Here is a 23,763-nt window from a genome sequence, read left to right on the forward strand (position 1 = left end):
CCACCCTGAGGGAATCCAGAACAAGCTTCTCTTTGCTGGAGAAACCCACAGCTGAAATGGATGGCTGCTCAGGGGCAGGAAGGGAGAAAGGGGGTTGTCTGCCCCCTTGGGTCTGGAGTGAGAGAGTGCATGTATAACAACAACAACAACAACAACAATACAACAACAACAACAATACAACTACTACTACTACTACAATAATACAACAACTACTACTACTACAACAATAATACAACAACAACTACTACTACTACTATAACAACAACAACAACAACAACAACAACAACAACAACAACAAATAATTTTATTTATACCCTGCCCTCCCCAGCCAGAGCCGGGCTCAGGGTGGCTAACACCAGTAAAATAACAGTAAAAACAGTAAAAGAAAGAAAGAAAAAACCAATTTAAAATACAGGTTAAAATGCAACTTAAAATGCAGCCTCATTTTAAAAGTAGCCCATAGATCAAAACCATAAGGGGAGGGAAACATAAGGGTCAGGCTGAGTCCAAACCAGAGGCCAGGCGGAACAGCTCTGTCTTGCAGGCCCTGCGGAAAGATGTCAAGTCCCGCAGGGCCCTGGTCTCTTGGGACAGAGCGTTCCACCAAGTTGGGGCCAGTACTGAAAAGGCCCTGGCCCTAGTTGAGACCAATCTAACCACCTTGCGACTTGGGACCTCCAAGGTGTTGTCATTTGTGGACCTTAAGGTCCTCCGCGGGGCATACCAGGAGAAGCAGTCCTGTAGGTATTAGTTTTCCACCCCGAGGCATAACGTTTTTGCTGATGCTTAACTTTGTCGGCGGCAAGATTTAGCTGAGAGTTCCCTGGAAATAAGGACCAGCTGTTAATCCACTCTGGGAACTATAGTTCTAGGAAGGGAGTTGGGGTTTCCTAACAACTCCCAGCACCCTTAGCAAACAGCAGCTCCAAGGATTTAAAAGCTGTATCATACTCAGCAGCTTCAGAGTGCTATGGCCCATGGCATCGTCTCCATGCCAGGAAGAACCGCACCTGTTGTGCTCCTGCCTGCCTTGCGGCTATTTGCAAGCACGTACATGGGACGCGGGTGGCGCTGTGGGTTAAACCACAGAGCCTAGGACTTGCCGATCAGAAGGTCGGCAGTTCGAATCCCCGCAACAGGGTGAGCTCCCGTTGCTCGGTCCCTGCTCCTGCCAACCTAGCAGTTCAAAGGCACGTCAAAGTGCAAGCAGATAAATAGGTACCTCTCCGGCGGGAAGGTAAACGGCGTTTCCGTGCGCTGCTCTGGTTCGCCAGAAGTGGCTTAGTCATGCTGGCCACATGACCAGGAAGCTGAACGCCGGCTCCCTTGGCCAGTAAAGCGAGATGAGCGCTGCAACCCCAGAGTCATCCACAACTGGACCTAATGGTCCTTTTACCTTTATCGAGAAAACTGGGGTTTCCCAGATGTGGTTGTGCTCCAGCTCCCATCAGCCACACCTGGCAGAGTTGGTGGCCAAGGAAGAAGAATAAATGTCCCTATTTTCATCCGACGAATGTCAGAGGGTATGGAAGCAAGGGGTGTGCAAAATGTTAAGCCCACGGCCTTTTCTACAGCTGTTCAAAGTGGTTGTGTTTTTGCACACGGGCACACCAACTCCCTGCCCCCCCATAACCCCTTAGCCCCCCCCCCAATGCACGTCTGCGGTCTGGACTCTTGCCAGGAGGGGGGGAAAATCCACGTCTCCTTGTACATCAAACAAAAATTAGGTCTTGAGCCGTCGCCGGCTTTTGATTGGCCGCCTTCCCCCTGTGTGTTTATTTACACGGCAATTAGTTAAACCAACTCCTTTCACTGGCCGGCCCTAACGCTTGCCAAGGTACACAGTTCGTACGGCACCCCCTAGGGGCAGGGCGGAATGGCAGCGAGGGGAGGTGGGAAGAGAAGGAAAGTGGGGCAGGGTGGGGGGGCGTGGAGGAAAGAGGACCAGGTGAGCGATTGCAAGAAGAGACGGGAAGCTCGGGGGAGGGGGGGTGCGAGTCGATTTCCTTGTTGTGAGAATGTGCGCAACTCAGACACACACATGCGCACGCAAACCAGCTCAGAGTCTCTGTTCCAACAAGCACGCTCTATCCTGCTAGGAAAACACACAGTTCTTTCTTCAGTGTTGGGATACAGTGGAAAGGTGGGTGGCCTGGTCTCCCTTTCCGCAGTTGAAAAATGCCTTCTTGCACACTCGGCGGAGGCAGCAGGTTGCCTGGTACAGCCCTCTCCCCAGCGCCTAATCTCTAGCGTGGTCTTCGCCATTACCTGGCGCCATCCAGGCGCTGTGGGCTAGAACTCCCAGCAGCCCCAAAGCAGAGGGCGTCAGGTAACGGCCGAGTCTCTCAGCTCAAGCCACTACCCTCTAATCTGAAAGAAGCCTCCTCATTCTTGATGTGTGGAAGAGACTATCTGGGGTCACTTAGTGGGGAGGGGAGGGCACTCTGCACATGCTCGGAGACCACCTCAAATGGAGTTGTGGCATTGCCAAAGGCGAACATGGGCAAACCCAGCACAATTTAATAATAATAATAATAATAATAATAATAATAATAATAATAATTTTATTTATACCCCACCCTGGGCTAACACCCCAGAGGACAGGATCACACTTCAAAACAACCTTGACAGATTAGAGAACTGGGCCAAAACAAACAAGATGAATTTTAACAGGGAGAAATGTAAAGTATTGCACTTGGGCAAAAAAAATGAGAGGCACAAATACAAGGTGGGTGACACCTGGCTTGAGAGCAGTACATGTGAAAAGGATCTAGGAGTCTTGGTTGACCACAAACTTGACATGAGCCAACAGTGTGACGCGGCAGCTAAAAAAGCCAATGCAATTCTGGGCTGCATCAATAGGAGTATAGCATCTAGATCAAGGGAAGTAATAGTGCCACTGTATTCTGCTCTGGTCAGACCTCACCTGGAGTACTGTGTCCAGTTCTGGGCACCACAGTTCAAGAAGGACACTGACAAACTGGAACGTGTCCAGAGGAGGGCAACCAAAATGGTCAAAGGCCTGGAAACGATGCCTTATGAGGAACGGCTAAGGGAGCTGGGCATGTTTAGCCTGGACAAGAGGAGGTTAAGGGGTGATATGATAGCCATGTTCAAATATATAAAAGGATGTCAGATAGAGGAGGGAGAAAGGTTGTTTTCTGCTGCTCCAGAGAAGCGGACACGGAGCAATGGATCCAAACTACAAGAAAGAAGATTCCACCTAAACATTAGGAAGAACTTCCTGACAGTAAGAGCTGTTCGACAGTGGAATTTGCTGCCAAGGAGTGTGGTGGAATCTCCTTCTTTGGAGGTCTTTAAGCAGAGGCTTGACAACCATATGTCAGGAGTGCTCTGATGGTGTTTCCTGCTTGGCAGGGGGTTGGACTCGATGGCCCTTGTGGTCTCTTCCAACTCTAGGATTCTATGATTCTTCCCGGTTCAGAAAACCGGGCTCAGGGTGGCTAACAACAAATTTAAAACACTTATTTGATGCAACAAAAATTTGAATCAAAAGCGCTCACGGGGTGTTGCGAGTTGGACTAGGGAAGGCCGGGTTTGAATCTCCATTCACCCAGGGCCGTAGGCCAATCGCCGTCTCTGAGCGTACCTCACAAGGTTGTTGTGCGGATGAAATCCGGAGGGGAGTAGCAGATAAGACTACTTGAACTCCTTGGAGGTTAACAACAACGACTTCTACTGACCTTTGCACACACAAAAAAGTTCTAATTATAACTGCCTCTTTTAATTCAGCTGTGATTTGTGTATACATAATCAGAATTTTCGAGTTGGAAGGGACCGCAAGGATCATCTAGTCCAACCCCCTGCAATGCTGGAATATTTTTCTCAAGTTGTAGCTCGAATCCACGACCCTGAGGTTAAGAACCTCATGCTCTACCAACTGAGTTATCCCTCGGGCCATTTTTGTATCCAGCATCACTCAGCTACAGCCAATGAGACGCTTCGGAATATTCGTTCCTCAGTGTTCCATAGGTACCACCTCCGTCCGCCACCTTTTGATTGACACTAGTAGGGTTGCCATTTCTCAAACAGTAAAAACCAGGACACCCTGAAAGTTGTGGAGCTTTATTTTAGGATGACCCCAACATTGTTGTTTAGTCGTTTAGTCGTGTTGGCCTCTTCGTGCCCCCGTGGACCAGAGCACGCCAGGCACTCCTGTCTTCCACTGCCTCCCGCAGTTTGGTCAAGCTCATGTTGGTATCTTCGAGAACACTGTCCAAGCATCTCGTCCTCTGTCGTCCCCTTCTCCTTGCGCCCTCCATCTTTCCCAACATCAGGGTCTTTTCCAGGGAGTCTTCTCTTCTCAGGAGGTGGCCAAAGTACTGGAGTCTCAGCTTCAGGATCTGTCCTTCCAGTGAGCACTCAGGGCTGATTTCCTTCAGAATGGAGAGGTTTGATCTTCTTGCAGTCCATGGGACTCTCAAGAGTCTCCTCCAGCACCAGAATTCAAAAGCATCAATTCTTTGGCGATCAGCCTTCTTGATGGTCCAGCTCTCACTTCCACACATCACAACTGGGAAAACCATAGCTTTAACTATACGGACCTTTTTTGGCAAGGTGATGTCTCTGCTTTTTAAGATTGAGCTTTTATTTTAGGAAACCACTGAAATTGTTCAGCTTTTTCCAGACCAACCCCAGAGTTGTTCCATTTTTCGATTGACTTTTCTAAGATACCTGACAGAGCGCCGCCTTTCGAAAATTCCCCCTGGATGTCAATTCCGCCCTTGAAATCCCAGACCTATGCAGCCCTAGACACCAGACAAAGCAGCTGAAGAAGGCAGAAACCAAAACATTTTGCTTATTTCCTCCCCCCCCCCATTTTTTTAAAAATAAATTTTCCACAATTATAACAAGTATAACCGAAAAAAAGAAAAGAAAACACACATACAAAAAAAACACAATACAGTACTAAAAAACTAAAAAAGAAATCTTAAACACATATCCCTTAAAAACCCAATTTCTCTTACATTGTTAATTGACTTCCTCAGATCCCTCCCTTCTGAATTTCATTGTATTTCCATGTAACAGCTCTCCAATATCATTCTTAAACTAAAATTATTTCCAGCAATTAACTATGCCCCACAGAGAGCCTGAAGGTCCATAAATAACAACACCCTAGTGGTCCCGGGCCCTAAGGAAGTTAGATTGGCTTCGACCAGAGCCAGGGCCTTTTCAACTCTGGCCCCGGCCTGGTGGAACGCTCTGCCTCATGAGACCAGGACCCTGCAGGATCTGATTTCTTTCCGCAGGGCCTGTAAGACAGAGTTGTTCCGCCTGGCCTTGGGCTTGGAGCCAATTTGATTCCCTCCCTCCCTCTCTTTCTTTTTTCTTTTCCTTCTCCTCCTGCGATGAGGCTACATTTTAATATTTTAATGTTCCATTATTTTAATGTTGTATTTTATTTTTGTTTTTAAGTTGTAATCATTCATCTTGTTTTTATGATTGCTTGTAAGCCGCTTATTATTATTATCGTTTTCTCTTTTCTTCCAGTTCTAAATCCAACTTACTTACAATTAGATCCTAATTTAATCCTAGGCCTATTTGCTGCTTTCAAGTGACTTCTAATTTTAAATATTACAATATTTATTCAAATAGTCCTTAAATTTCTTCCAGTCTTCTTGATATTCCTCTCCTTTCTGGTCGCGGATTCTTCCAGTCAAGTCGGCTAGCTCCAAAAAGTCCAACATTTTCATCTGCCATTCTTCCACCGTTGGGATTTTCTTGGGATTTCAAATTTTTGGCTAACAGCAGTCTTGCCGCTGTGGTGGCATACAAAAATAGTTTGACATCTTTTTTGGGCAGTTCCATTCCTATTATTCCAGGTAGAAAGGCCTCTGGGATCTAAAACATTTTGCTTAAAGACTTTATCTGAATCTTTTTATATGCAATTGCTGGTATATCTTGCAAATGATATATATGCAATTGCTTTATATTCATAAATGAAATTCTTATTACTAATAACTTTAACAACATCTTTTCTGAGGAATAGTATCCCTCTCGAGATATGGCAGGTTCTCACTATCTCTAATTTCCAGAAACAGTTGCAAGACATTAAAAGTTCTGGCAGGCTCTCTCAGCTATATAAACGGGTCTTGACCGCTTGTTCGGGTTTCAGTCTTGTTTTAAATGTGTTTGTTATTGTTTTGTGCTTTTAACTGTCTTTAATCAGCTAATGTGTAACTCGCCTTGAGACAGTGGCGGTTAAATCTCAGGTGATAATGATGAGAATGTCTGTTGTCTTGGACACGGTGACTGATAAACAGGAATGGTTTTCGTTGTTAACTGTGTACAGAGCAATCTGGCCTGAATTGCTGTTTGGTGCTATGGTGTCCATTTGCGTGTTTTTATAACTCTCAATAGAGAAATCTGAGGGCTCCCTTGGACAAAAAACAAGGACACCAGCCAGGAATACCAGAGCAAAACAGCAGCCAGTAGGCTTGGTCTTGATTGAAGACTGTCGCCACAGGACTCCCACCTGCCACCAGGTGGAACAAGATGGAAGCCCCGAATAAAAGAGAACCCAAACTTTTATTAGCTGCTCATCCCCATGTTACACCCCCCCCCAAACTACATCACTCATACATCACGGTTACATCATGAAAGGGGAGGTCTGGTGGCCGTAATCTGAGCATCCTGGACCCTGCCCCATGGTTCTCCTTGCCCTCCACCAAACATCTGTCAAGTGAAGTAAAAGAGATATTTACATTTCCCTGTTTCCCAGCCAAGTTAATCACACCCTTTTGTCTTCATCTGGGTTTGCTATTTCTGTCTGGCACTCAGGTATCAAAATACCAGGAATTATCACTCAGGCAGAGGGGCTGCTGAGTAGCTGAGCTCACATGTCTATATGAATTTCTCAAGTTTTCCCAGTGAGCCAGTAAAGATAAAAGGACCCCTGACCATTAGGTCCAGTCGTGGCCGACTCCGGGATTGTGGTGCTCATCTCGCTTTATTGGCCGAGGGAGCCGGCGTACAGCTTCCAGGTCATGTGGCCAGCATGACTAAGCCGCTTCTGGCGAACCAGAGCAGCGCACGGAAACGCCGTTTCCCTTCCCGCCGGAGCGGTACCTATTTCTCTACTTGCACATTGATGTGCTTTTGAACTGCTAGGTTTGCACAGTGAGCCAGGACATAGATGGCCTTTGCTGCACGATACCAAATGTAAGAATTCACTGATAAATGTGTCAGCGAGCAAGTACATAGATGCACTTATCAGTGAATTCTTACATTTGGTGTCGTGCAGCAAAGGCCCTTGGAATAGATAGGAAGAAACTGCGATGAAGTGTTTTGTGGGGGCAAATCACAAAAGTCACAAAGCCGATTGTGCTGGTTTTGGTAGTGGGCTGCATGTGCATGATATCTGCTGGAGGGGCAACACCCCCCCACCAACCAATACATAAATTCCTGCAATGTATTGCACTGCCCTGTGGTCGTTGAATGAAGGGCGGTGCAGAAATTTAATAAACAGATAAAAAAACAAGATAATCTGTGTTGTTCTGCGCCCTATTTGATGCCAGCCTTGTCTCCTTTGCAGTTCATCATCTCCGAGAGCGACCCGGAGGAGTCTGCATGCCCGCTGGAATGTCCTCATGAACGTGGGCGCCCGGTTTGCGCCTCCGACGGAAAGCTCTACAAGTCCCCATGCACCTTCCAGAAAGCTCGATGCCGCGAGCGTTCCCTCGAAGCCCTGCCTCGCTTCCGCTGCGGTGGGGCGGCCCACCGGGAGCCTAACTGTAGGTAGAGAAGGTTTTGGCAGCGTGGTGGGGGACTGGACAGAGGGAATCTCTTTTTAATTTTTTTTAAATGTTTAAAATTTTTATTTTTTACCAACAACCAAAACACAAACAGTGAAACCCCCCAGGCGACTGATACACTGATTAAATAATCAATAATAACATATTCAAATCAACCATAGGTACAATTTTATATACGTTAATAGTTCCTCCACCCCATAGCTGTCAACTTATTCGGCGGCAAAGTCCCTTATCCCAGCGCTGTGTCCTGCTGCTGTCCCTTATTGATGATGTCCCTTAAATTTCCCAGGTTTCAAAGGAAGCAGCTCCTCTCCCTCCCTCCCTACCAAGGAGGAGGGAGGCTCCAACTGTGTTGCTTGGCTGTGTTGCTCACCCAATAAGGAGTCTAAGAACGACTGGGGGGTGGAGCTTGCATGCCTTGTGCCGATCAAATCGTCCGCGTTGCCTGGGGACTCCCCTTTGCTCAGCGCTTCCCAGCGGAGAGGGGACGGTGGTTTTCCTTGCTGCATCCCCTTTGCCGGGTTGCTGCGCTGTGGGAACCACCTCTTGAGGCTTCATTTGGCTGCTGGCTGGGCTTTCTGCCTTTGGCTCGGAGGGGCTCAGAAGTTGAACATACCTGTGCTCTGAAAATCCCTTATATTGGCTGCTGAGCCCTTATTTTCAAATCTGTAAGTTGACAGCTAGGCTCCATCCACAAGGTTTATTTAACTTTTAACATTTTAATTGCCCCAAATTGTTCAAACCCACCCAAATAATTCAAAATCTTTTCAAACCAATCCTCTTCTTTCTCACTGACCTCGAACCCATTCATTCTGTGTATCTTCACAGTTAGATATTCTAAAATTATATTATTCAGTTTTTTCCTCCATTGGTTCACCCCTAGCTTTTTTCCATTTACTCGCTATAACTTGTCTGGCTGCAGTTACCATCAATTTTACCCATTTACATTCCTCTTTGTTTTTAACTCGGTGCTACTCAGACTAATAAGAACCATTAATTTAGATATTCCCACCTTCCTACCCACAATTCCCGATATTTCTATACCAATCTGTTTCCAAAATTCATTAACTAACAGACAATCCCACCACATATGACTGTACGTTCCCATCACTCCACATTTCCTCCCACAATTCTTACTTCCAGATTTTGTAATATGATATAACCTTTCTTAATTTGATTTTTCATAATGATGTAAGATAAAAGAAACTAACCTAAAGGGAAAGAGAAAAATTGGAAAAAAACACCAAAGGAAAAACCAAAAAGTTGAAGAAAACAGGAAAAATAAAAGGGACTTCCATCTGTCCGTTACGTAAAATAATTTTTTTGAAATATTCACTCTAGGATAACATCCAACTGATCTACTTTCTGTTAGGAAATATATTTGCAATCTCCCAACTTATAAGTCTTAGATCAATTCATTTTCCTTTTAGACAAAATGTCCAGTAGGAGTTCTCTAATTTTTGTTAGAATCATAGAATCATAGAGTTGGAAGAGACCACAAAGGCCATCGAGTCCAACCCCCTGCCAAGCAGGAAACACCATCAGAGCACTCCTGACATATGGTTGTCAAGCCTCTGCTTAAAGACCTCCAAAGAAGGAGACTCCACCACACTCCTTGGCAGCAAATTCCACTGTCGAACAGCTCTTACTGTCAGGAAGTTCTTCCTAATGTTTAGGCGGAATCTTCTTTCTTGTAGTTTGGATCCATTGCTCCGTGTCCGCTTCTCTGGAGCAGCAGAAAACAACCTTTCTCCCTCCTCTATGTGACATCCTTTTATATATTTGAACATGGCTATCATATCACCCCTTAACCTCCTCTTCTCCAGGCTAAACAGGCCCAGCTCCCTTAGCCGTTCCTCATAAGGCATCGTTTCCAGGCCTTTGACCATTTTGGTTGCCCTCCTCTGGACACGTTCCAGTTTGTCAGTGTCCTTCTTGAACTGTGGTGCCCAGAACTGGACACTATACTCCAGGTGAGGTCTGACCAGAGCAGAATACAGTGGCACTATTACTTCCCTTGATCTAGATGCTATACTCCTATTGATGCAGCCCAGAATTGCATTGGCTTTTTTAGCTGCCGCGTCACACTGTTGGCTCATGTTGTTGTTGTTGTATTATATTGATATACTATCCTTCATCAAAAGGTCACAGGGCAGTTCCCAAGATAAAAATACAAGATAAAAACACAAATAAATAGTTAAAACAAAAAACCCCAAAAATAATACCCCCCCAAAAGACACATTTTAAAGGCTGTAGTATATTAATCAGGATAATTAATTAATAACCATTGTTATTAATAAATTTCCACAATAGTTTTTCTCTCATCAAACTTCAGCAACAATTTCTCCCTATCAAGCAATTAATCTTTCCATTTTTGTCCACCCAAGAACCTCTCCGCTGTGATCATATATTAAAATAATATTCCCTAATGCTCTTATTCCCTAATTTTCTTATTATGTATTCATTAGTTCACGTCAAGGTCTGTATCTTCTGTTCCCGTTTCCTGTTGCATTTACCGTGGTTTTCCATCCTGGTTTCCTAAAGTTATCCCTTCCATTTATGCTTCTTCCTCATTTTGCCTCTGGGCCTGAGATCTTCCATCTTTCCCGTCCCGTGGTGAGAGAAGGGCTCTCTGTACATGATCAGAGGTACCCTTGATGCCTCCAGCAGGCTCCATTTCTGATGCTGCGTCTTTCCTCCCGTCCAATGTGCAGATACCAACCTCACTCGGTGCCAGGAGGACCGAGCGACCGCCCTCTCGCAGTCCCGGCGTCAGTCTCACGCAACCTACGTCCCGGAATGCAACGAAGACGGCTCCTTCTTGCAGGTAGGACCTTCATTGTTGTTGTTTGGTAGTTTAGTTGCGTCTGACTCTTCATGACCCCCTGGACCAGAGCACGCCAGGCACTCCTGTCTTCCACAGCCTCCTGCAGTTTGGTCAAACTCATGCTGGTAGCTTCAAAAACACTGTCCAACCATCTCTTCCTCTGTCGTCCCCTTTTCCTTGTGCCCTCCATCTTTACCAACATCAGGGTCTTTTCCAGGGAGTCTTCTCTTCTCATGAGGTGGCCAAAGTCTTGGAGCCTCAGCTTCAGGATCTGTCCTTCCAGTGAGCACTCAGGGCTGATTTCCTTCAGAATGGAGAGGTTTGATCTTCTTGCAGTCCATGGGACTCTCAAGAGTCTCCTCCAGCACCAGAATTCAAAAGCATCCATTCTTCGGCGATCAGCCTTCTTTATGGTCCAGCTCTCGCTTCCATACATCACTACTGGGAAAACCATAGCTTTTACTATACGGACCTTTGTTGGTAAGGTGATGTCTCTGCTTTTTAAGATGCTGTCTAGGTTTGTCATTGCTTTTCTCCCAAGAAGCAGGAGTCTTTTAATTTCGTGGCTGCTGTCACCATCTGCAGTGATCATGGAGCCCAAGAAAGTAAAATCTCTCACTGCCTCCATTTCTTCCCCTTCTATTTGCCAGGAGGTGATGGGACCAGTGGCCATGATCTTCGTTTTTTTGATGTTGAGCTTCAGACGATATTTTGCGCTCTCCTCTTTCACCCTCATTAAAAGGTTCTTTAATTCCTCCTCACTTTCTGCCATCAAGGTTGTGTCATCTGCATATCTGAGGTTGTTGATATTTCTTCCGGCAATCTTAATTCCGGCTACGGATTCATCCAGCCCAGCCTTTCGCTTGATCAATTCTGCAAATAAGTTAAATAAGCAGGGAGACAATATACAGCCTTGTCGTACGCCTTTCCCAATTTTGAACCAATCAGTTGTTCCATTTCATATCTGCCAATAAAAAATAAAAAGTGTAAATTTCCTGAAATAAAAAAGGGAACTCTCCTACGGCAGAAATGACGTTCGGGGGGAGATTTCCGAAATGTGGTGCTTTGTCCTGGATCTTAGAAAGTCAATTGCTCAACAATTTTGGGGGTTTACTTTAAAAAAAAAAAAACCTCAACAATTTTGGGGTGTCCTGGTTTTTACTTTTTGAAATATGGCAACCCTGGCTATCCCCATGATCTTTAAATGTTTTGAACAGGTGTGGGGAATCTCAAGCCTGGATAGGGGGCAAATGTGGCCCCCAGCACACTCTGTCTGGCCCCCAGGAATCTCCCAAAGCCACACCCATCACATTTGATTCTACAATTCCAACTGTCAAAATATCAGCAAATAATAATTAAACAGAAAATTTGCTGTCTACGAATAAATTGTTAGTTAAATCATAATCTGTAAAAAAGAGAGCAAAATTACAATATATAAAATACCACAGTACACAAAGGATATATTGAATTGAGCAACAAGGCCACATAACTTACAAAAGTATTCTTTGGGGGAAGCCAAGGCTGTTTAGCGTGGAATTGTGGTGTGGTCAATGCGTGGTGTGCATGCAGCCCCTGTACTTAGGGAACTCTGGGAATTGTAGTTCTCTGAGGGGAGGGGGGCCTCCTCACAGCTCTTGGCACCCTTAACAAACTACAGTTCCCAGGATTCTCTGGGAGGAAGCCATGACGGTTTAAAGTGGCATGATACTGGATGTGTTCCCCTGGCATGGACTCCATCTCCATTTTTGATATTATTATTATGCTATATAAATTATGTTTTTAGCGTTGTACACCTGGGATCCTCGGATAAGGGGCAGTATATAAATTGAATAAACAAATAAATAAATAATGCACATTTAAAGCTGTGTCAGGAAGTCTGTAGATACCGCTGTGGTGGGAAGATAAATGGCGTATCCGTGCGCTCTGGTTTCTGTCATGGTGTCCCGTTGTGCCAGAAGCGGTTTAGTCCTGCTGGCCACATGCCCCGGAAAGCTGTCTGTGGACAAACGCTGGCTCCCTCGGCCTGAAAGCAAGATGAGCACCACAACCCCAGAGTCGCCTTTGACTGGACTTAACTGTCCAGGGGTCCTTTACCTTTTTTTACCTGTTAGAAATGCACTCACCCCTTTTGTCTCCTCCTAGGTTCAGTGCCATAAACAGACTGGCTATTGCTGGTGCTCCACACCGGAAGGGAAACCAATCAGTGGAACGTCGGTCCTCAACGAAACACCAAACTGTACAGGTATGATTCCCCACTTCTGGGTGCAGGAGACCCTGGGTTGCAACCAATAATAATAATAATTATTATTAATAATAATTTATTTATACCCTGCCCATCTGGCTGGGTTTCCCCAGCCACTCTGGGAGGCTTCCAACAAAATATTAAAATACAATAGTCCGTCGAACATTAAAAGCTTCCCTAAACAGGGCTGCCTTCAGATGTCTTCTAAAAGTCAGAGTTGTTTATTTCCTTGACATTTGATGGGAGGGCGTTCCACAGGGAGGGTGTCACTACCAAGAAGGCCCTCTGCCTGGTTCCCTGTAACTTGGCTTCTCGCAGCGAGGGAACCGCCAGAAGGCCCTCGGCGCTGAACCTCAGCGTCTGGGCAGAATGATGGGGATGGAGACGCTCCTTCAGGTATACTGGGTCTTTGAGGCTGTTTAGGGCTTTAAAGGTCAGCACCAACACTTTGAATTGTGCTCGGAAACATACTGGGAGCCAATGCAGGTCTTTCAAGACCGGTGTTATATGGTCTCAGCGGCCGCTCCCAGTCACCAGTCTAGCTGCCACATTCTGGATTAATTGCAGTTTCCGGGTCACCTTCAAAGGTAGCCTCACATAGAGTTCATTGCAGTAGTCCAAGCGGGAGATAACTAGAGCATGCACCTCTCTGGCGAGACAGTCTGCGGGCAGGGAGGGTCTCAGCCTGCGTACCAGGTGGAGCTGGCAGACAGCTGCCCTGGACACAGAATTGACCTGCGCCTGCATGGACAGCTGTGAGTCCAAAATGACTCCCAGGCTGCGCACCTGGTCCTTCAGGGGCACAGTTACCCTATTCAGGACCAGGGAGTCCTCCACACCAGCCTGCCTCCTGTCCCCCAAAAACAGTACTTCCGTCTTGTCAGGATTCAACCTCAGTCAGTTACCCATTACAATCCCCTTCTTCTTTGTCAGGTAGGAAACATGGCGTCTGCAGAGATCTGTCCATAGCGGGAAATAAATCAGTGGAAATGGGGAGGTGGCTGGTTACTAACAAAAACATGAGAAAATTTGTGCCTGTGTATTTTGCCTCATACTGTATCTCGGTTTCCACAAGTGCTAGAAACTTGTGCGATTTTTTTCATGAAAAAGGGGTAGGCAACCTAAGGCCTGTGGGCCTGATCCGGCCCAATCGCCTTCTAAATCCAGCCTGCGGACGGTCTGGGAATCAGTGTGTTTTTACATGAGTAGAATGTGTCCTTTTATTTAAAATGCATCTCTGGGTTATTTGTGGGGCCTGCCTGGTGTTTTTACATGAGTAGAATGGGTGTGTTTATTTAAAATGCATCTCTGGGTTATTTGTGGGGCATAGGAATTCGTTCATTTTTGTTTGTTTCAAAATATAGTCCGGGCCCCCACATGGTCTGAGGGACAGTGGACCGGGCCACGGCTGAAAAAGATTGCTGACCCCTGATCTAGGTGCAAGTGATTTCCCTTGTTCCTGCCATGGACGCTCATGGAAAGAAGGTTGAGGGAGGGGCTTCTGCAGTTTTTTAACTCGCCGAAATCCAACTGGGGAAGCTTTTCCTGGAGCAGATTCCCACTCACTCGGTTTCTGTGCAGCTGTTTTAAACTGAAAGAATAGCGTCCGCCACCCAAAAACAGTAGGTGATCCATGTTATGTACTGAAGTTCTCACCCTGGGCCAGCAGGGGGATACTGTAGATAGTTTTCACTCAGGTCCACATATGCAAATAAGGAATTGAAAGGGACATTCAGCGATTGGCTAGTTACAGAAAGTTGTTACTGTTGCGTTGTAGTGGAGCTCTATATAAGCAGACTGACTGAGCCCTTCAGTTCTGTTCTTTTCTGGCCTGTGAATAAACAAGAGCTGTTTGAAGAATCGCTGTGTTGTCTGATATGTTCACCCACAATTTAACAATCCAGATTAGAGCCGAGGGGACCTGAAACACAAAACAGGACCTATTGATGACTTATTTTTTAATTTTTTAAAACCCTGCCTATTTCTGTCCCCCTCTATCTCTAGGGTCCTACACGGTGAGGACATCGTGGCCAGACCCCAACTCATCTCGGAAAGGTAAGGCTGCCCCCTTCTCCCCGATCCTCTCCCCCGATTGCACACCCCACACCTCGGCCGGAAAATTTCTACCTAAGGGGATAATGTTTTAAAATTCCGACCTACAGAGCTATGGGGTGGACTGTGGCTCGGGGAGGGGAGGGCTGTAGAAGGTCTGCTTCAGGTCCCGAGTTTGAATCCTGACATCTCAAGATAAGGCTGGTACAGAATCCTGCCCCTAACCCTGGAGAGCTATTGTCAGTTAGTGTAGACAATCACCTGACTCAATAGAGGACAGCTTCCTATTTTCCTACTCCCTAATCTCCAACATAGGTTTTAGGGTCCCTTAAGGACGCGGGTGGCACTGTGGTCTAAACGACAGAGCCTTGGACTTGCAGATCAGAAGGTCGGCGGTTCGAATCCCCGCGACGGGGTGAGCTCCCGTTGCTCGGTCCCTACTCCTGCCAGCATAGCAGTTCGAAAACACGTCAAAGTGCAGGTAGATAAATAGGTACCGCTCCAGCAGGAAGGTAAACGGCGTTTCCGTGCGCTGCTCTGGTTCGCCAGAAGCGGCTTAGTCATGCTGGCCACATGACCCGGAAGCTGTACGCCAGCTCCCTCAGCCAGTAAAGCGAGATGAGCGCCGCAACCCCAGAGTCGGCCACGACTGGACCTAATGGTCAGGGGTCCCTTTACCTTTAAGGAAGGAAGGGTGCTACATCTGCAGGCAGGTGTGGGTACTGCACATCCACTTCTGTGACTACAGTTGCTCTCCGCCCCCACTGGCCCAAGAAGGGCAGGAGGCAGAGCCCGGAGTCCTGGGTTCCATTTCCAGCCATGGGAGAGGGGTGGGTTAAATAGATGGATCTTGGAGGGACGCTATTACTAAGAAGAGGACCAAGCCCAGTTGTCACATTCCACTCCCCTGTTTCTGCCCCTCGACAGGCAGAAATCCAACAGGTTCAGCTCCCTGCATGTTTTGGATTTCCGCCTCTCCCGAGGCATGAATCCTCCGCCAAGGACCGTATTTTTTGCTCTATAAGACTCACTTTTTCCCTCCTGAAAAGTAAGGGGAAATGTGTGTGCGTCTTATGGAGCGAATGCAGGCTGCGCAGCTATCCCAGAAGCCAGAACAGCAAGAGGGATCACTGCGTAGAGGTCCCTCTTGCTGTTCTGGCTTCTGAGATTCAGAATATTATTTTTTCTTGTTTTCCTCCTCCAAAAACTAGGTGCGTCTTATGGTCTGGTGCGTCTTATAGAGCGAAAAATACGGTAATCACCTTAATAATAACCCCAGACTCTGACCCTCCTATAGCTCTGAACTCCACCGCTCTTTGGACAGAGTAGATGACATTAAAACCTCTGTAATAGTTGCCTTCGAACTCTTTTCCTCCCTGAACGCAGAAGACGGCACCAAGCCCCGGCCCACCCAGCCAAGCCCCTTCCCCCACAAGCAGGAAGGTAAGTGGCTCTCCTCTTGTGTAACCGCCCCCCATCATCTCCCAAAAATCCGCTTCCCCGCTCCAGCAGTGAGCAGTTTGGCCTATTGGTTGCACTATGACAAATGTGTTGACTCCTTTGGCCCTCCAGGTGTTGACGAACTACAATTCCCATCACCCCGGCCATTGGCCAGGCTTGCTGGGGCTGGTGGGAGTTGTAGTGAACCTTGTAGGGTCAAAGGTTCCCCACATATGAAAGGTGTTATGTACTGAAGTTCTCACCCTGGGCCAGCAGGGGGATACTTTAGATAGTTCAGGTCCACATATGCAAATAAGGGATCGAAAGTGACGTTCAGTGATTGGATAGTTACAGAAAGTTGTTACTGTTGTGTTGTAGTGGAGTTCTATATAAGCAGGCTGGCTGAACCCTTCAGTTCAGTTCTGTTCTGGCCTGTGAATAAACAAGAGCTGTTTGGAGAATCGCTGTGTCTTCTGATATGTTCACCCACAACTGAACAAAAGGCTTGTGATATGATGTGCTGAAATAGCTCAATTGGTTAGAGGGATGTTGATGACAAAGCCAAGGCTGTAGGTCTTAGGGTCCCTTCTATCTCTAAGATTTTATGATTGTTAGAACCCAAAATGGTGGAAGAGCTCCTTCTCTCTCATATACACAAAAGCCATACACTGAAAACACCAAGAAAAAAGCACACCAAAAAGTCAGGCCAATGTAAGTTTCAATAGTGGGAGTGGTCCCTACTCACAAATCAATAGTAACAAAAACAACATTTATCTTGAGCTTTTCTGTGCACACGTTGATCTACTCACACTTAGTTGTTATCCCCGAGAGACATAGAAAATATTGTTGTTCTTTAGTCATTTAGTCATGTCCAACTCTTCGTGACCCCCTGGACCAGAGCACGCCAGGCACTCCTGTCTTCCACTGCCTCCCACAATCTGGTCAAACTCATGCTGGTAGCTTTGAGAACACTGTCCAACCATCTCGTCCTCTGCCGTCCACTTCTCCTTGTGCCCTCCATCTTTCCCAACATCAGGGTCTTTTCCAGGGAGTCTTCTCTTCTCATGAGGTGGCCAAAGTATTGGAGCCTCAGCTTCAGGATCTGTCCTTCCAGTGAGCACTCAGGGCTGATTTCCTTCAGAATGGAGAGGTTTGTTCTTCTTGCAGTCCATGGGACTCTCAAGAGTCTCCTCCAGCACTAAAATTCAAAAGCATCCATTCTTTGGCGACCAGCCTTCTTTATGGTCCAGCTCTCACTTCCATACATCACTATTGGGAAAACCATAGCTTTAACTATGCGGACCTTTGTTGGCAAGGTGATGTCTCTGCTTTTTAAGATGCTGTCTAGGTTTGTCATTGCTTTTCTCCGAAGAAGCAGGCGTCTTTTAATTTCGTGGCTGCTGTCACCATCTGCAGTGATCATGGAGCCCAAGAAAGTAGAAAATAACAGGATATATTTATCCAAAAGTCTTCAAACTTACATGACCCTTTAAAAATTAGCTGATGAAGGTGAATACATCGAAACAGGGCCTTGTCTTGGTTTCTAATCCTGGTTTCTGACTTCTGCGCTGTGATTGAAACTGAGTCTCCATCTGCAAACTGATAAATTATAAGGATCAACATTATCGTCGAGTGAAAAAGAAAAAATATTTGTAACAAATTATTGTGTTATATATATCTTTGTGAGTTTGTAATCTCTGTTAGAGTTTGTAATCCTTGTCAGAGTACATCGTTTTGAATGGATTAGTTGTTGTTTTTAAAATAATTTTTATTGAATGGTTTTATGTTTCAAAAAACAATACAGCCATACTACCACTAAATATAATTAAGAAATAAAAATTACATACATCGATATTTAGTTTGTTATTTACCATCTTATTTCCTCCCAAACATTGCATACAACAACACACATATGTGCAGACACCCACACACCCACACCCACACAGAAAATGATAATAGTGAAAGTAAATATTTCCCCCCTTTTGTCTTCCAAAATCTTTTCTTCAACTTTGACTTCCTGTCAAGTCCCTTTGCATATCTTTTATCTTACATTTGAATGTACACAAAACAATAAACCTTTCTATATAATTTTTCTAATACATTCTGAAAACATAATAAATCCTTAATTGTAGGCCACCTCCTTTTAGTTCCTTTATGACTTAAATGCTAGCACGGAGTCAAAACTATTATTGTATTTTTGAACATATTTTTTATAAACATCCCATTTTTTCGCTAATTTTTGCTTTGAGTTTCCTCTGAGTTTACTAGTCAGTTGAGCCGTCTCCACCAATTCCTGTAATTTGATTTGCCAATCTGTTATTTTTGGAGCCTCATGATCTTTCCATCCCTTGGCCACAAGTATACGAGCTGCTGCGGTTGCATACAAAAATACCTCTCTTAGATTTTTTGGGATCTCTTTATCTAAAATACTTAATAGAAATGCCTCCGGTTTTTTGGTAAAAGTTATCCCCATCATCTTTTTTAATTCATTGTATATTTCCCCCCCAAAAATCTTAATCTTTCCACACGTCCACCACATGTGGATCATATCACCGTTGTTTCCTCCACATCTCCAACAAGCATTCACCAAATTATTATACATTCTTGATAATCTGGAAGGATTTTCATCATGTTCTCTCTTATATTATAAAATGGTAAAGGTACCCCTGCCCGCATCATCCAGTCTTGACAGACTCTAGGGTTGTGCGCTCATCTCACTCTACAGGCCGGGAGCCAGCGCTGTCCGCAGACACTTCCGGGTCACGTGGCCAGCGTGACAAGCTCTGTCTGGCGAGCCAGCGCAGCACACGGAAATGCCGTTTACCTTCCCGCTGGTAAGCGGTCCCTATTTATCTACTTGCACCCGGGGGTGCTTTCGAACTGCAAGTTGGCAGGCACTGGGACCGAACGACGGGAGCGCACCCCGCCGCGGGGATTCGAACCTCCGACCATGTGATCGGCAAGTCCTAGGCGCTGAGGTTTTACCCACAGCGCCACCCGCGTCCTCTTATATTATAGCTGGCTGTAAATTTCAAATTTACCTTCCATCATAAGTTTTCCCAGTCTTTTAGCATAATTGGACGGCCCACATCTTGGGCCCACTTTATCACTGAAGCCTTAACCTCCTCATCCATTGAATGCATTAGATTTTGTGACTATTGACTATTGATTTGTGAGTAGGGATCACTCCCACTATTGAAACTTACATTGGCCTGAGTTCTTGGTGTGCTTTTTTCTTGGTATATTTAATACATTGAAAACACGACTGCCCCCCACAAGAATTCTGGGAACTATTTATTTACTTCTTTATTTATCGCATCCACAAACCAGCTTTTCCTCCAAACTCAGGGTGGCGAAGGTGATTCTCTTCATTTAAGGCCACAACAACCCAGCGAGGTAGATTAGGCTAAAAGACAGCGACTGGCCCCAGGTCCCCCAGCAAACTTTATTCAATAATAATAATAATAATAATAACAACAACAATAATAATAATAATAATTTATTATTCATACCCCGCCCATCTGGCTGAGTTTCCCCAGCCACTCTGGGCAGCTCCCAATCAAGTGTTAAAAACAGTACAGCGTTAAATATTAAAAACTTCCCTAAACAGGGCTGCCTTCAGATGTCTTTTAAAAAGAAGATAGCTGCTTATTTCCTTCATATCTGAAGGGAGGGCGTTCCACAGCTCGGGTGCCACTACCGAGAAGGCCCTCTGCCTGGTTCCCTGTAACCTTACTTCTCACAATGAGGGAACCGCCAGAGGGCCCTCGGCACTGGATCTCAGTGTCTGGGGTGAACGATGGGGGTGGAGATGCTCCTTCAGGTATACTGGGCCGAGGCCATTTAGGGCTTTCAAGGTCAGCACCAACACTTTGAATTGTGCTCGGAAACATACTGGGAGCCAATGCAGATCTCTCAGAACCGGTGTTATGTGGTCTCGGCGGCCGCTCCCAGTCACCAGTCTAGCTGCCGCATTCTGGATTAATTGCAGTTTCCGGGTCACCTTCAAAGGTATGAATGGGGATTTGAAACCCAGTTCTCCCAGGTCCTAGAACAACACTCTAACCACTGCACTACATTGTCTGTCTGTAGTTTACCCCATCGTAGAGCTACGATTTCCAGCATCCGTCGCAAACAAGTTTCCCGAATTCTTTGGACGGGGCAAACATACAGTGGTGCCTCGCAAGACGAAATTAATTCGTTCCGCGAGTTTTTTCGTCTTGCGATTTTTTCGTCTTGCGAAGCACGGACTTTGGAAAAGCTTCAAAAATCACCAAAGTCTTCAAAAACCTCAAAAAAGGCTACCACACCCCGTACTATGAGTTGCTCCTCGAAGTGGATGCACGGTTTTAAGAAAAAGGAAACAAACTTGCAAGACAAAGGAAACAAACTTGCAAGACATTTTCGTCTTGCGAAGCAAGCCCATAGGGAAATCCGTCTTGCGAAGCAACTAAAAAAATGAAAAAATCTTTCGTTTTTCCTCGTTTTTTTCTGGGAAACTTGTTAGCGATGCAAAGTGGTTGGGGAGGGTGTCGAAACAGATGGGTGGTGTGGGAGAGGTTCCCCCCCATAACATCTACTCTCCTGTCATCCGTGCCTCTGTATGTGTGTGTGTGTGTTTGTGTGTGTGTGTTTCTGTCTCCCCCCACCTAGAGGGCACCTCCTTGCCGTTTCTCATTCCCATCATCATTCCGGATTTCAAGCCCAGCCGCACGGTGAAGCAAGCTCCAGGTGAGGGTCAGGATCCGTCGCTGTCATTTAAAGGGTCAAATTTCAGGGGAGAAGTTCGCTGAACCTAATAATAATAATAATAATAATAATAATAATAATAATAATAATTTGTTATTTATACCCCGCCCATCTGGCTGGGTTTCCGCAGCCACTCTGGGCGGCTTCCAACAAAACAATTAAGAACTACTAAATCTCTTTATAACGGCCCAGTGTTTCTACATGGACAGCGCTCAAAAATTCAGCCACTATTAAAGTAATTTGATGATTCCTGTTCAAGAGCAGGTCCTGAACCATTGGTGGTATAGAATTGAGCCTGTTAAGGCCTCCAATAATTGTCTTCTGGCATATCACAAGAAAAGAAAATATGCTCCAAAGTATCAGGTTCCTGTTTACTACACTTGCAGAGACGCTCTGCTTCTGGGAGAGTGAAATATCTTCCTCTAACTATCATCGAGGGAAACATAGATTTAAAATATCTTGCTAAGCTTTTGGGACGGCTCGTCTGGAAGGGAAAAAAATGTTTTGGACTGACGCCGAAAAGAGTGCAATTAAGGAGCCTGTTGATATCAATTGGCAGGGAGTTCCAGAGGTTAGATGCCGACACGCTAAACTTGTCTTCTTTGTTCCGATTGGTGGCTGCTTGCGCCACTCACCCCTGCAGAATACCCGCCTTCATGTGAGCAGGAGCGGCGAGAGGCTATTGACGAGGCCCGGCAGCACCAACAGGAGGGCACCTTCATCCCGGAGTGCGAGGGGGACGGCACCTATAAGGTCGTGCAGTGCCACCAGGCCACAGGGTATTGCTGGTGCGTGAGGGTGGACACTGGCCGGCCTGTTCCAGGCACTTCGACGAGGTCAGTGTCACCCGACTTGTGAAGTCCGGAATGAGGGGTCCTGGTTCAGTCGGTGGAGCAGGAGATTCTTAATCTCAGGGTTGCGAGTTCGAGTTCCACGTAGGGCAGAAGATTTCTGCACTTCAGGGAGTGGGATTAAATGACCTTTTATGCTTCTAAGTGGGTGACTCCCATCATCAACAAAGTAGCACCATGAAGGCTATGTACAGTGGTACCTCAGGTTAAGTACTTAATTCGTTCCGGAAGTCCGTTCTTAACCTGAAACTGTTCTTAACCTGAAGCACCACTCTAGCTAATGGGGCCTCCTGCTGCTGCCGCACCGCCGGAGCACGATTTCTGTTCTCATCCTGAAGCAAAGTTCTTAACCTGAAGCACTATTTCTGGGTTCGCAGAGTCTGTAACCTGAAGCGTATGTAACCCGAGGTACCACTGTACATTGAAGACACATCCTCCCGCCTCCTCACGTGAATCCTGGGAACTATAGATTACACACCTCAGAGCTACAATTCCCAGCACCCTTGACAAACTACAGCTTCCAGGTTTTTTTTTGGGGGGGGGTCTATGCTGTCCACAGATGTAACAGTGTCTCCAGATGACCTGCTTATTAAGCATTCAGTCTGTTTTGTTTATTAGTGGTCTTCCCCACAATATTTCTGTAAATTAGGCCTGGGCGATATATCGATATACAGTGGTACCTTGGATTGCGAACTGAATCCATTCCGGAAGTCCATTCTTAAACCAAAGCGTTCTGAAACCAAGGCGTGCTTTCCCATAGCGGCGGGGTCTCAATTTACACTCAACAGGAAGAAACATGTTCTGCTTCCGAGGCAAAGTTCACAAACCAAAACACCTACTTCCGGGTTTGCAGCGTTCTCAATCCAAGTTGTTCATAAGCTAAGCTGTTCTTAAACCAAGGTAATAATAATAATAATAATAATAATAATAATAATTATTATTATTATTTATTATTTATACCCCGCCCATCTGGCTGGGCCTGTTGGAGATAAGCAGTGTCCAGTGCACAGCGGAATGATGAAAAGTACGTGCCAACATGCTCTATATTACTTTATTTACACTTCAAAGCTGGTAATTTACAGAAAAACATTTTCCCTCTGCCGGAGCAGAGAAAGGCATCCTCTCTCCTCTAAAGCACGGAGAGAATCAGACTGAACTGCAAAGAACAGTGAAAAACAGGAAACCAGTGTACGTCACATCCAGTCTCCTTTCCCGTGAGAAAACCCAACAGTACTTGACTGTGGAATGTAAACATTGTCTTGTGACAAGCACTTCGCTGCTCAGTGAAGGAAGCAGAAACCAACATCTTCCCCCTTTCTGTGAACATCACTGGGCAGCGTGTTCGTACAATATCAGTACAAACCCAACTTCTGCACATAGGTACAGTGTTGATCCCTTGATACAATCTTGGACAATACATCAGCAGGAATTTCATTACCTGGCATATAGGACACCGTTACGAGTCCCTTTTGAATACGTTCCCTAGCATGTTGCAACTTTAATTGCAAGTGCTTCGTGCTTTGCTTACAACCTTCAGAATTCAGCAAAGCCAAACATGCTTTGTTGTCCTGGTAAACCTGGATTGGACATTTGACAGGAATTTTCATGTCTTTGCACAATTGTAACAACCATTCACAATCTTTAAGTGAATAAGACAGTGCATTCAGTTCAGCTTCACAAGTACTTAAGCTAACTGTTGTTTGCTTCTTGCATGACCAATCAAATAGACCCTGATTGTACTTATAGCAAACTCCAGACGTACTTTTCCTGTCTGTAGTGTCACTTCCAAAACTTGCATCTGCAAATATCTCAAGACCACCAGACTTC

General features: G+C 45.7%; 1 protein-coding gene across 2 annotated transcripts in view; it reads left to right on the forward strand.

The window, feature by feature from the left end:
- Window positions 1-23,763, forward strand: part of LOC310851531 (SPARC-related modular calcium-binding protein 1-like) — a 77,581-nt gene that overhangs the window by 34,705 nt on the left and 19,113 nt on the right. Inside the window, exons 2-8 of one of the 2 annotated variants that reach the window (XM_083754051.1) lie at window positions 7,556-7,754; window positions 10,490-10,602; window positions 12,745-12,844; window positions 14,849-14,899; window positions 16,283-16,339; window positions 20,990-21,067; window positions 21,729-21,921. In XM_083754051.1, coding sequence (XP_083610177.1) covers window positions 7,556-7,754; window positions 10,490-10,602; window positions 12,745-12,844; window positions 14,849-14,899; window positions 16,283-16,339; window positions 20,990-21,067; window positions 21,729-21,921 — 791 coding nt within the window. Of the gene's footprint in view, window positions 1-7,555; window positions 7,755-10,489; window positions 10,603-12,744; window positions 12,845-14,848; window positions 14,900-16,249; window positions 16,340-20,989; window positions 21,068-21,728; window positions 21,922-23,763 lie in introns of both variants that reach the window. The other variant, XM_083754050.1, reaches the window with a different exon arrangement.

The sequence above is a fragment of the Podarcis gaigeae genome (assembly GCF_964106915.1).
Source record: "Podarcis gaigeae genome assembly, chromosome: 8".
In the NCBI taxonomy this organism is placed as follows: domain Eukaryota; kingdom Metazoa; phylum Chordata; class Lepidosauria; order Squamata; family Lacertidae; genus Podarcis; species Podarcis gaigeae.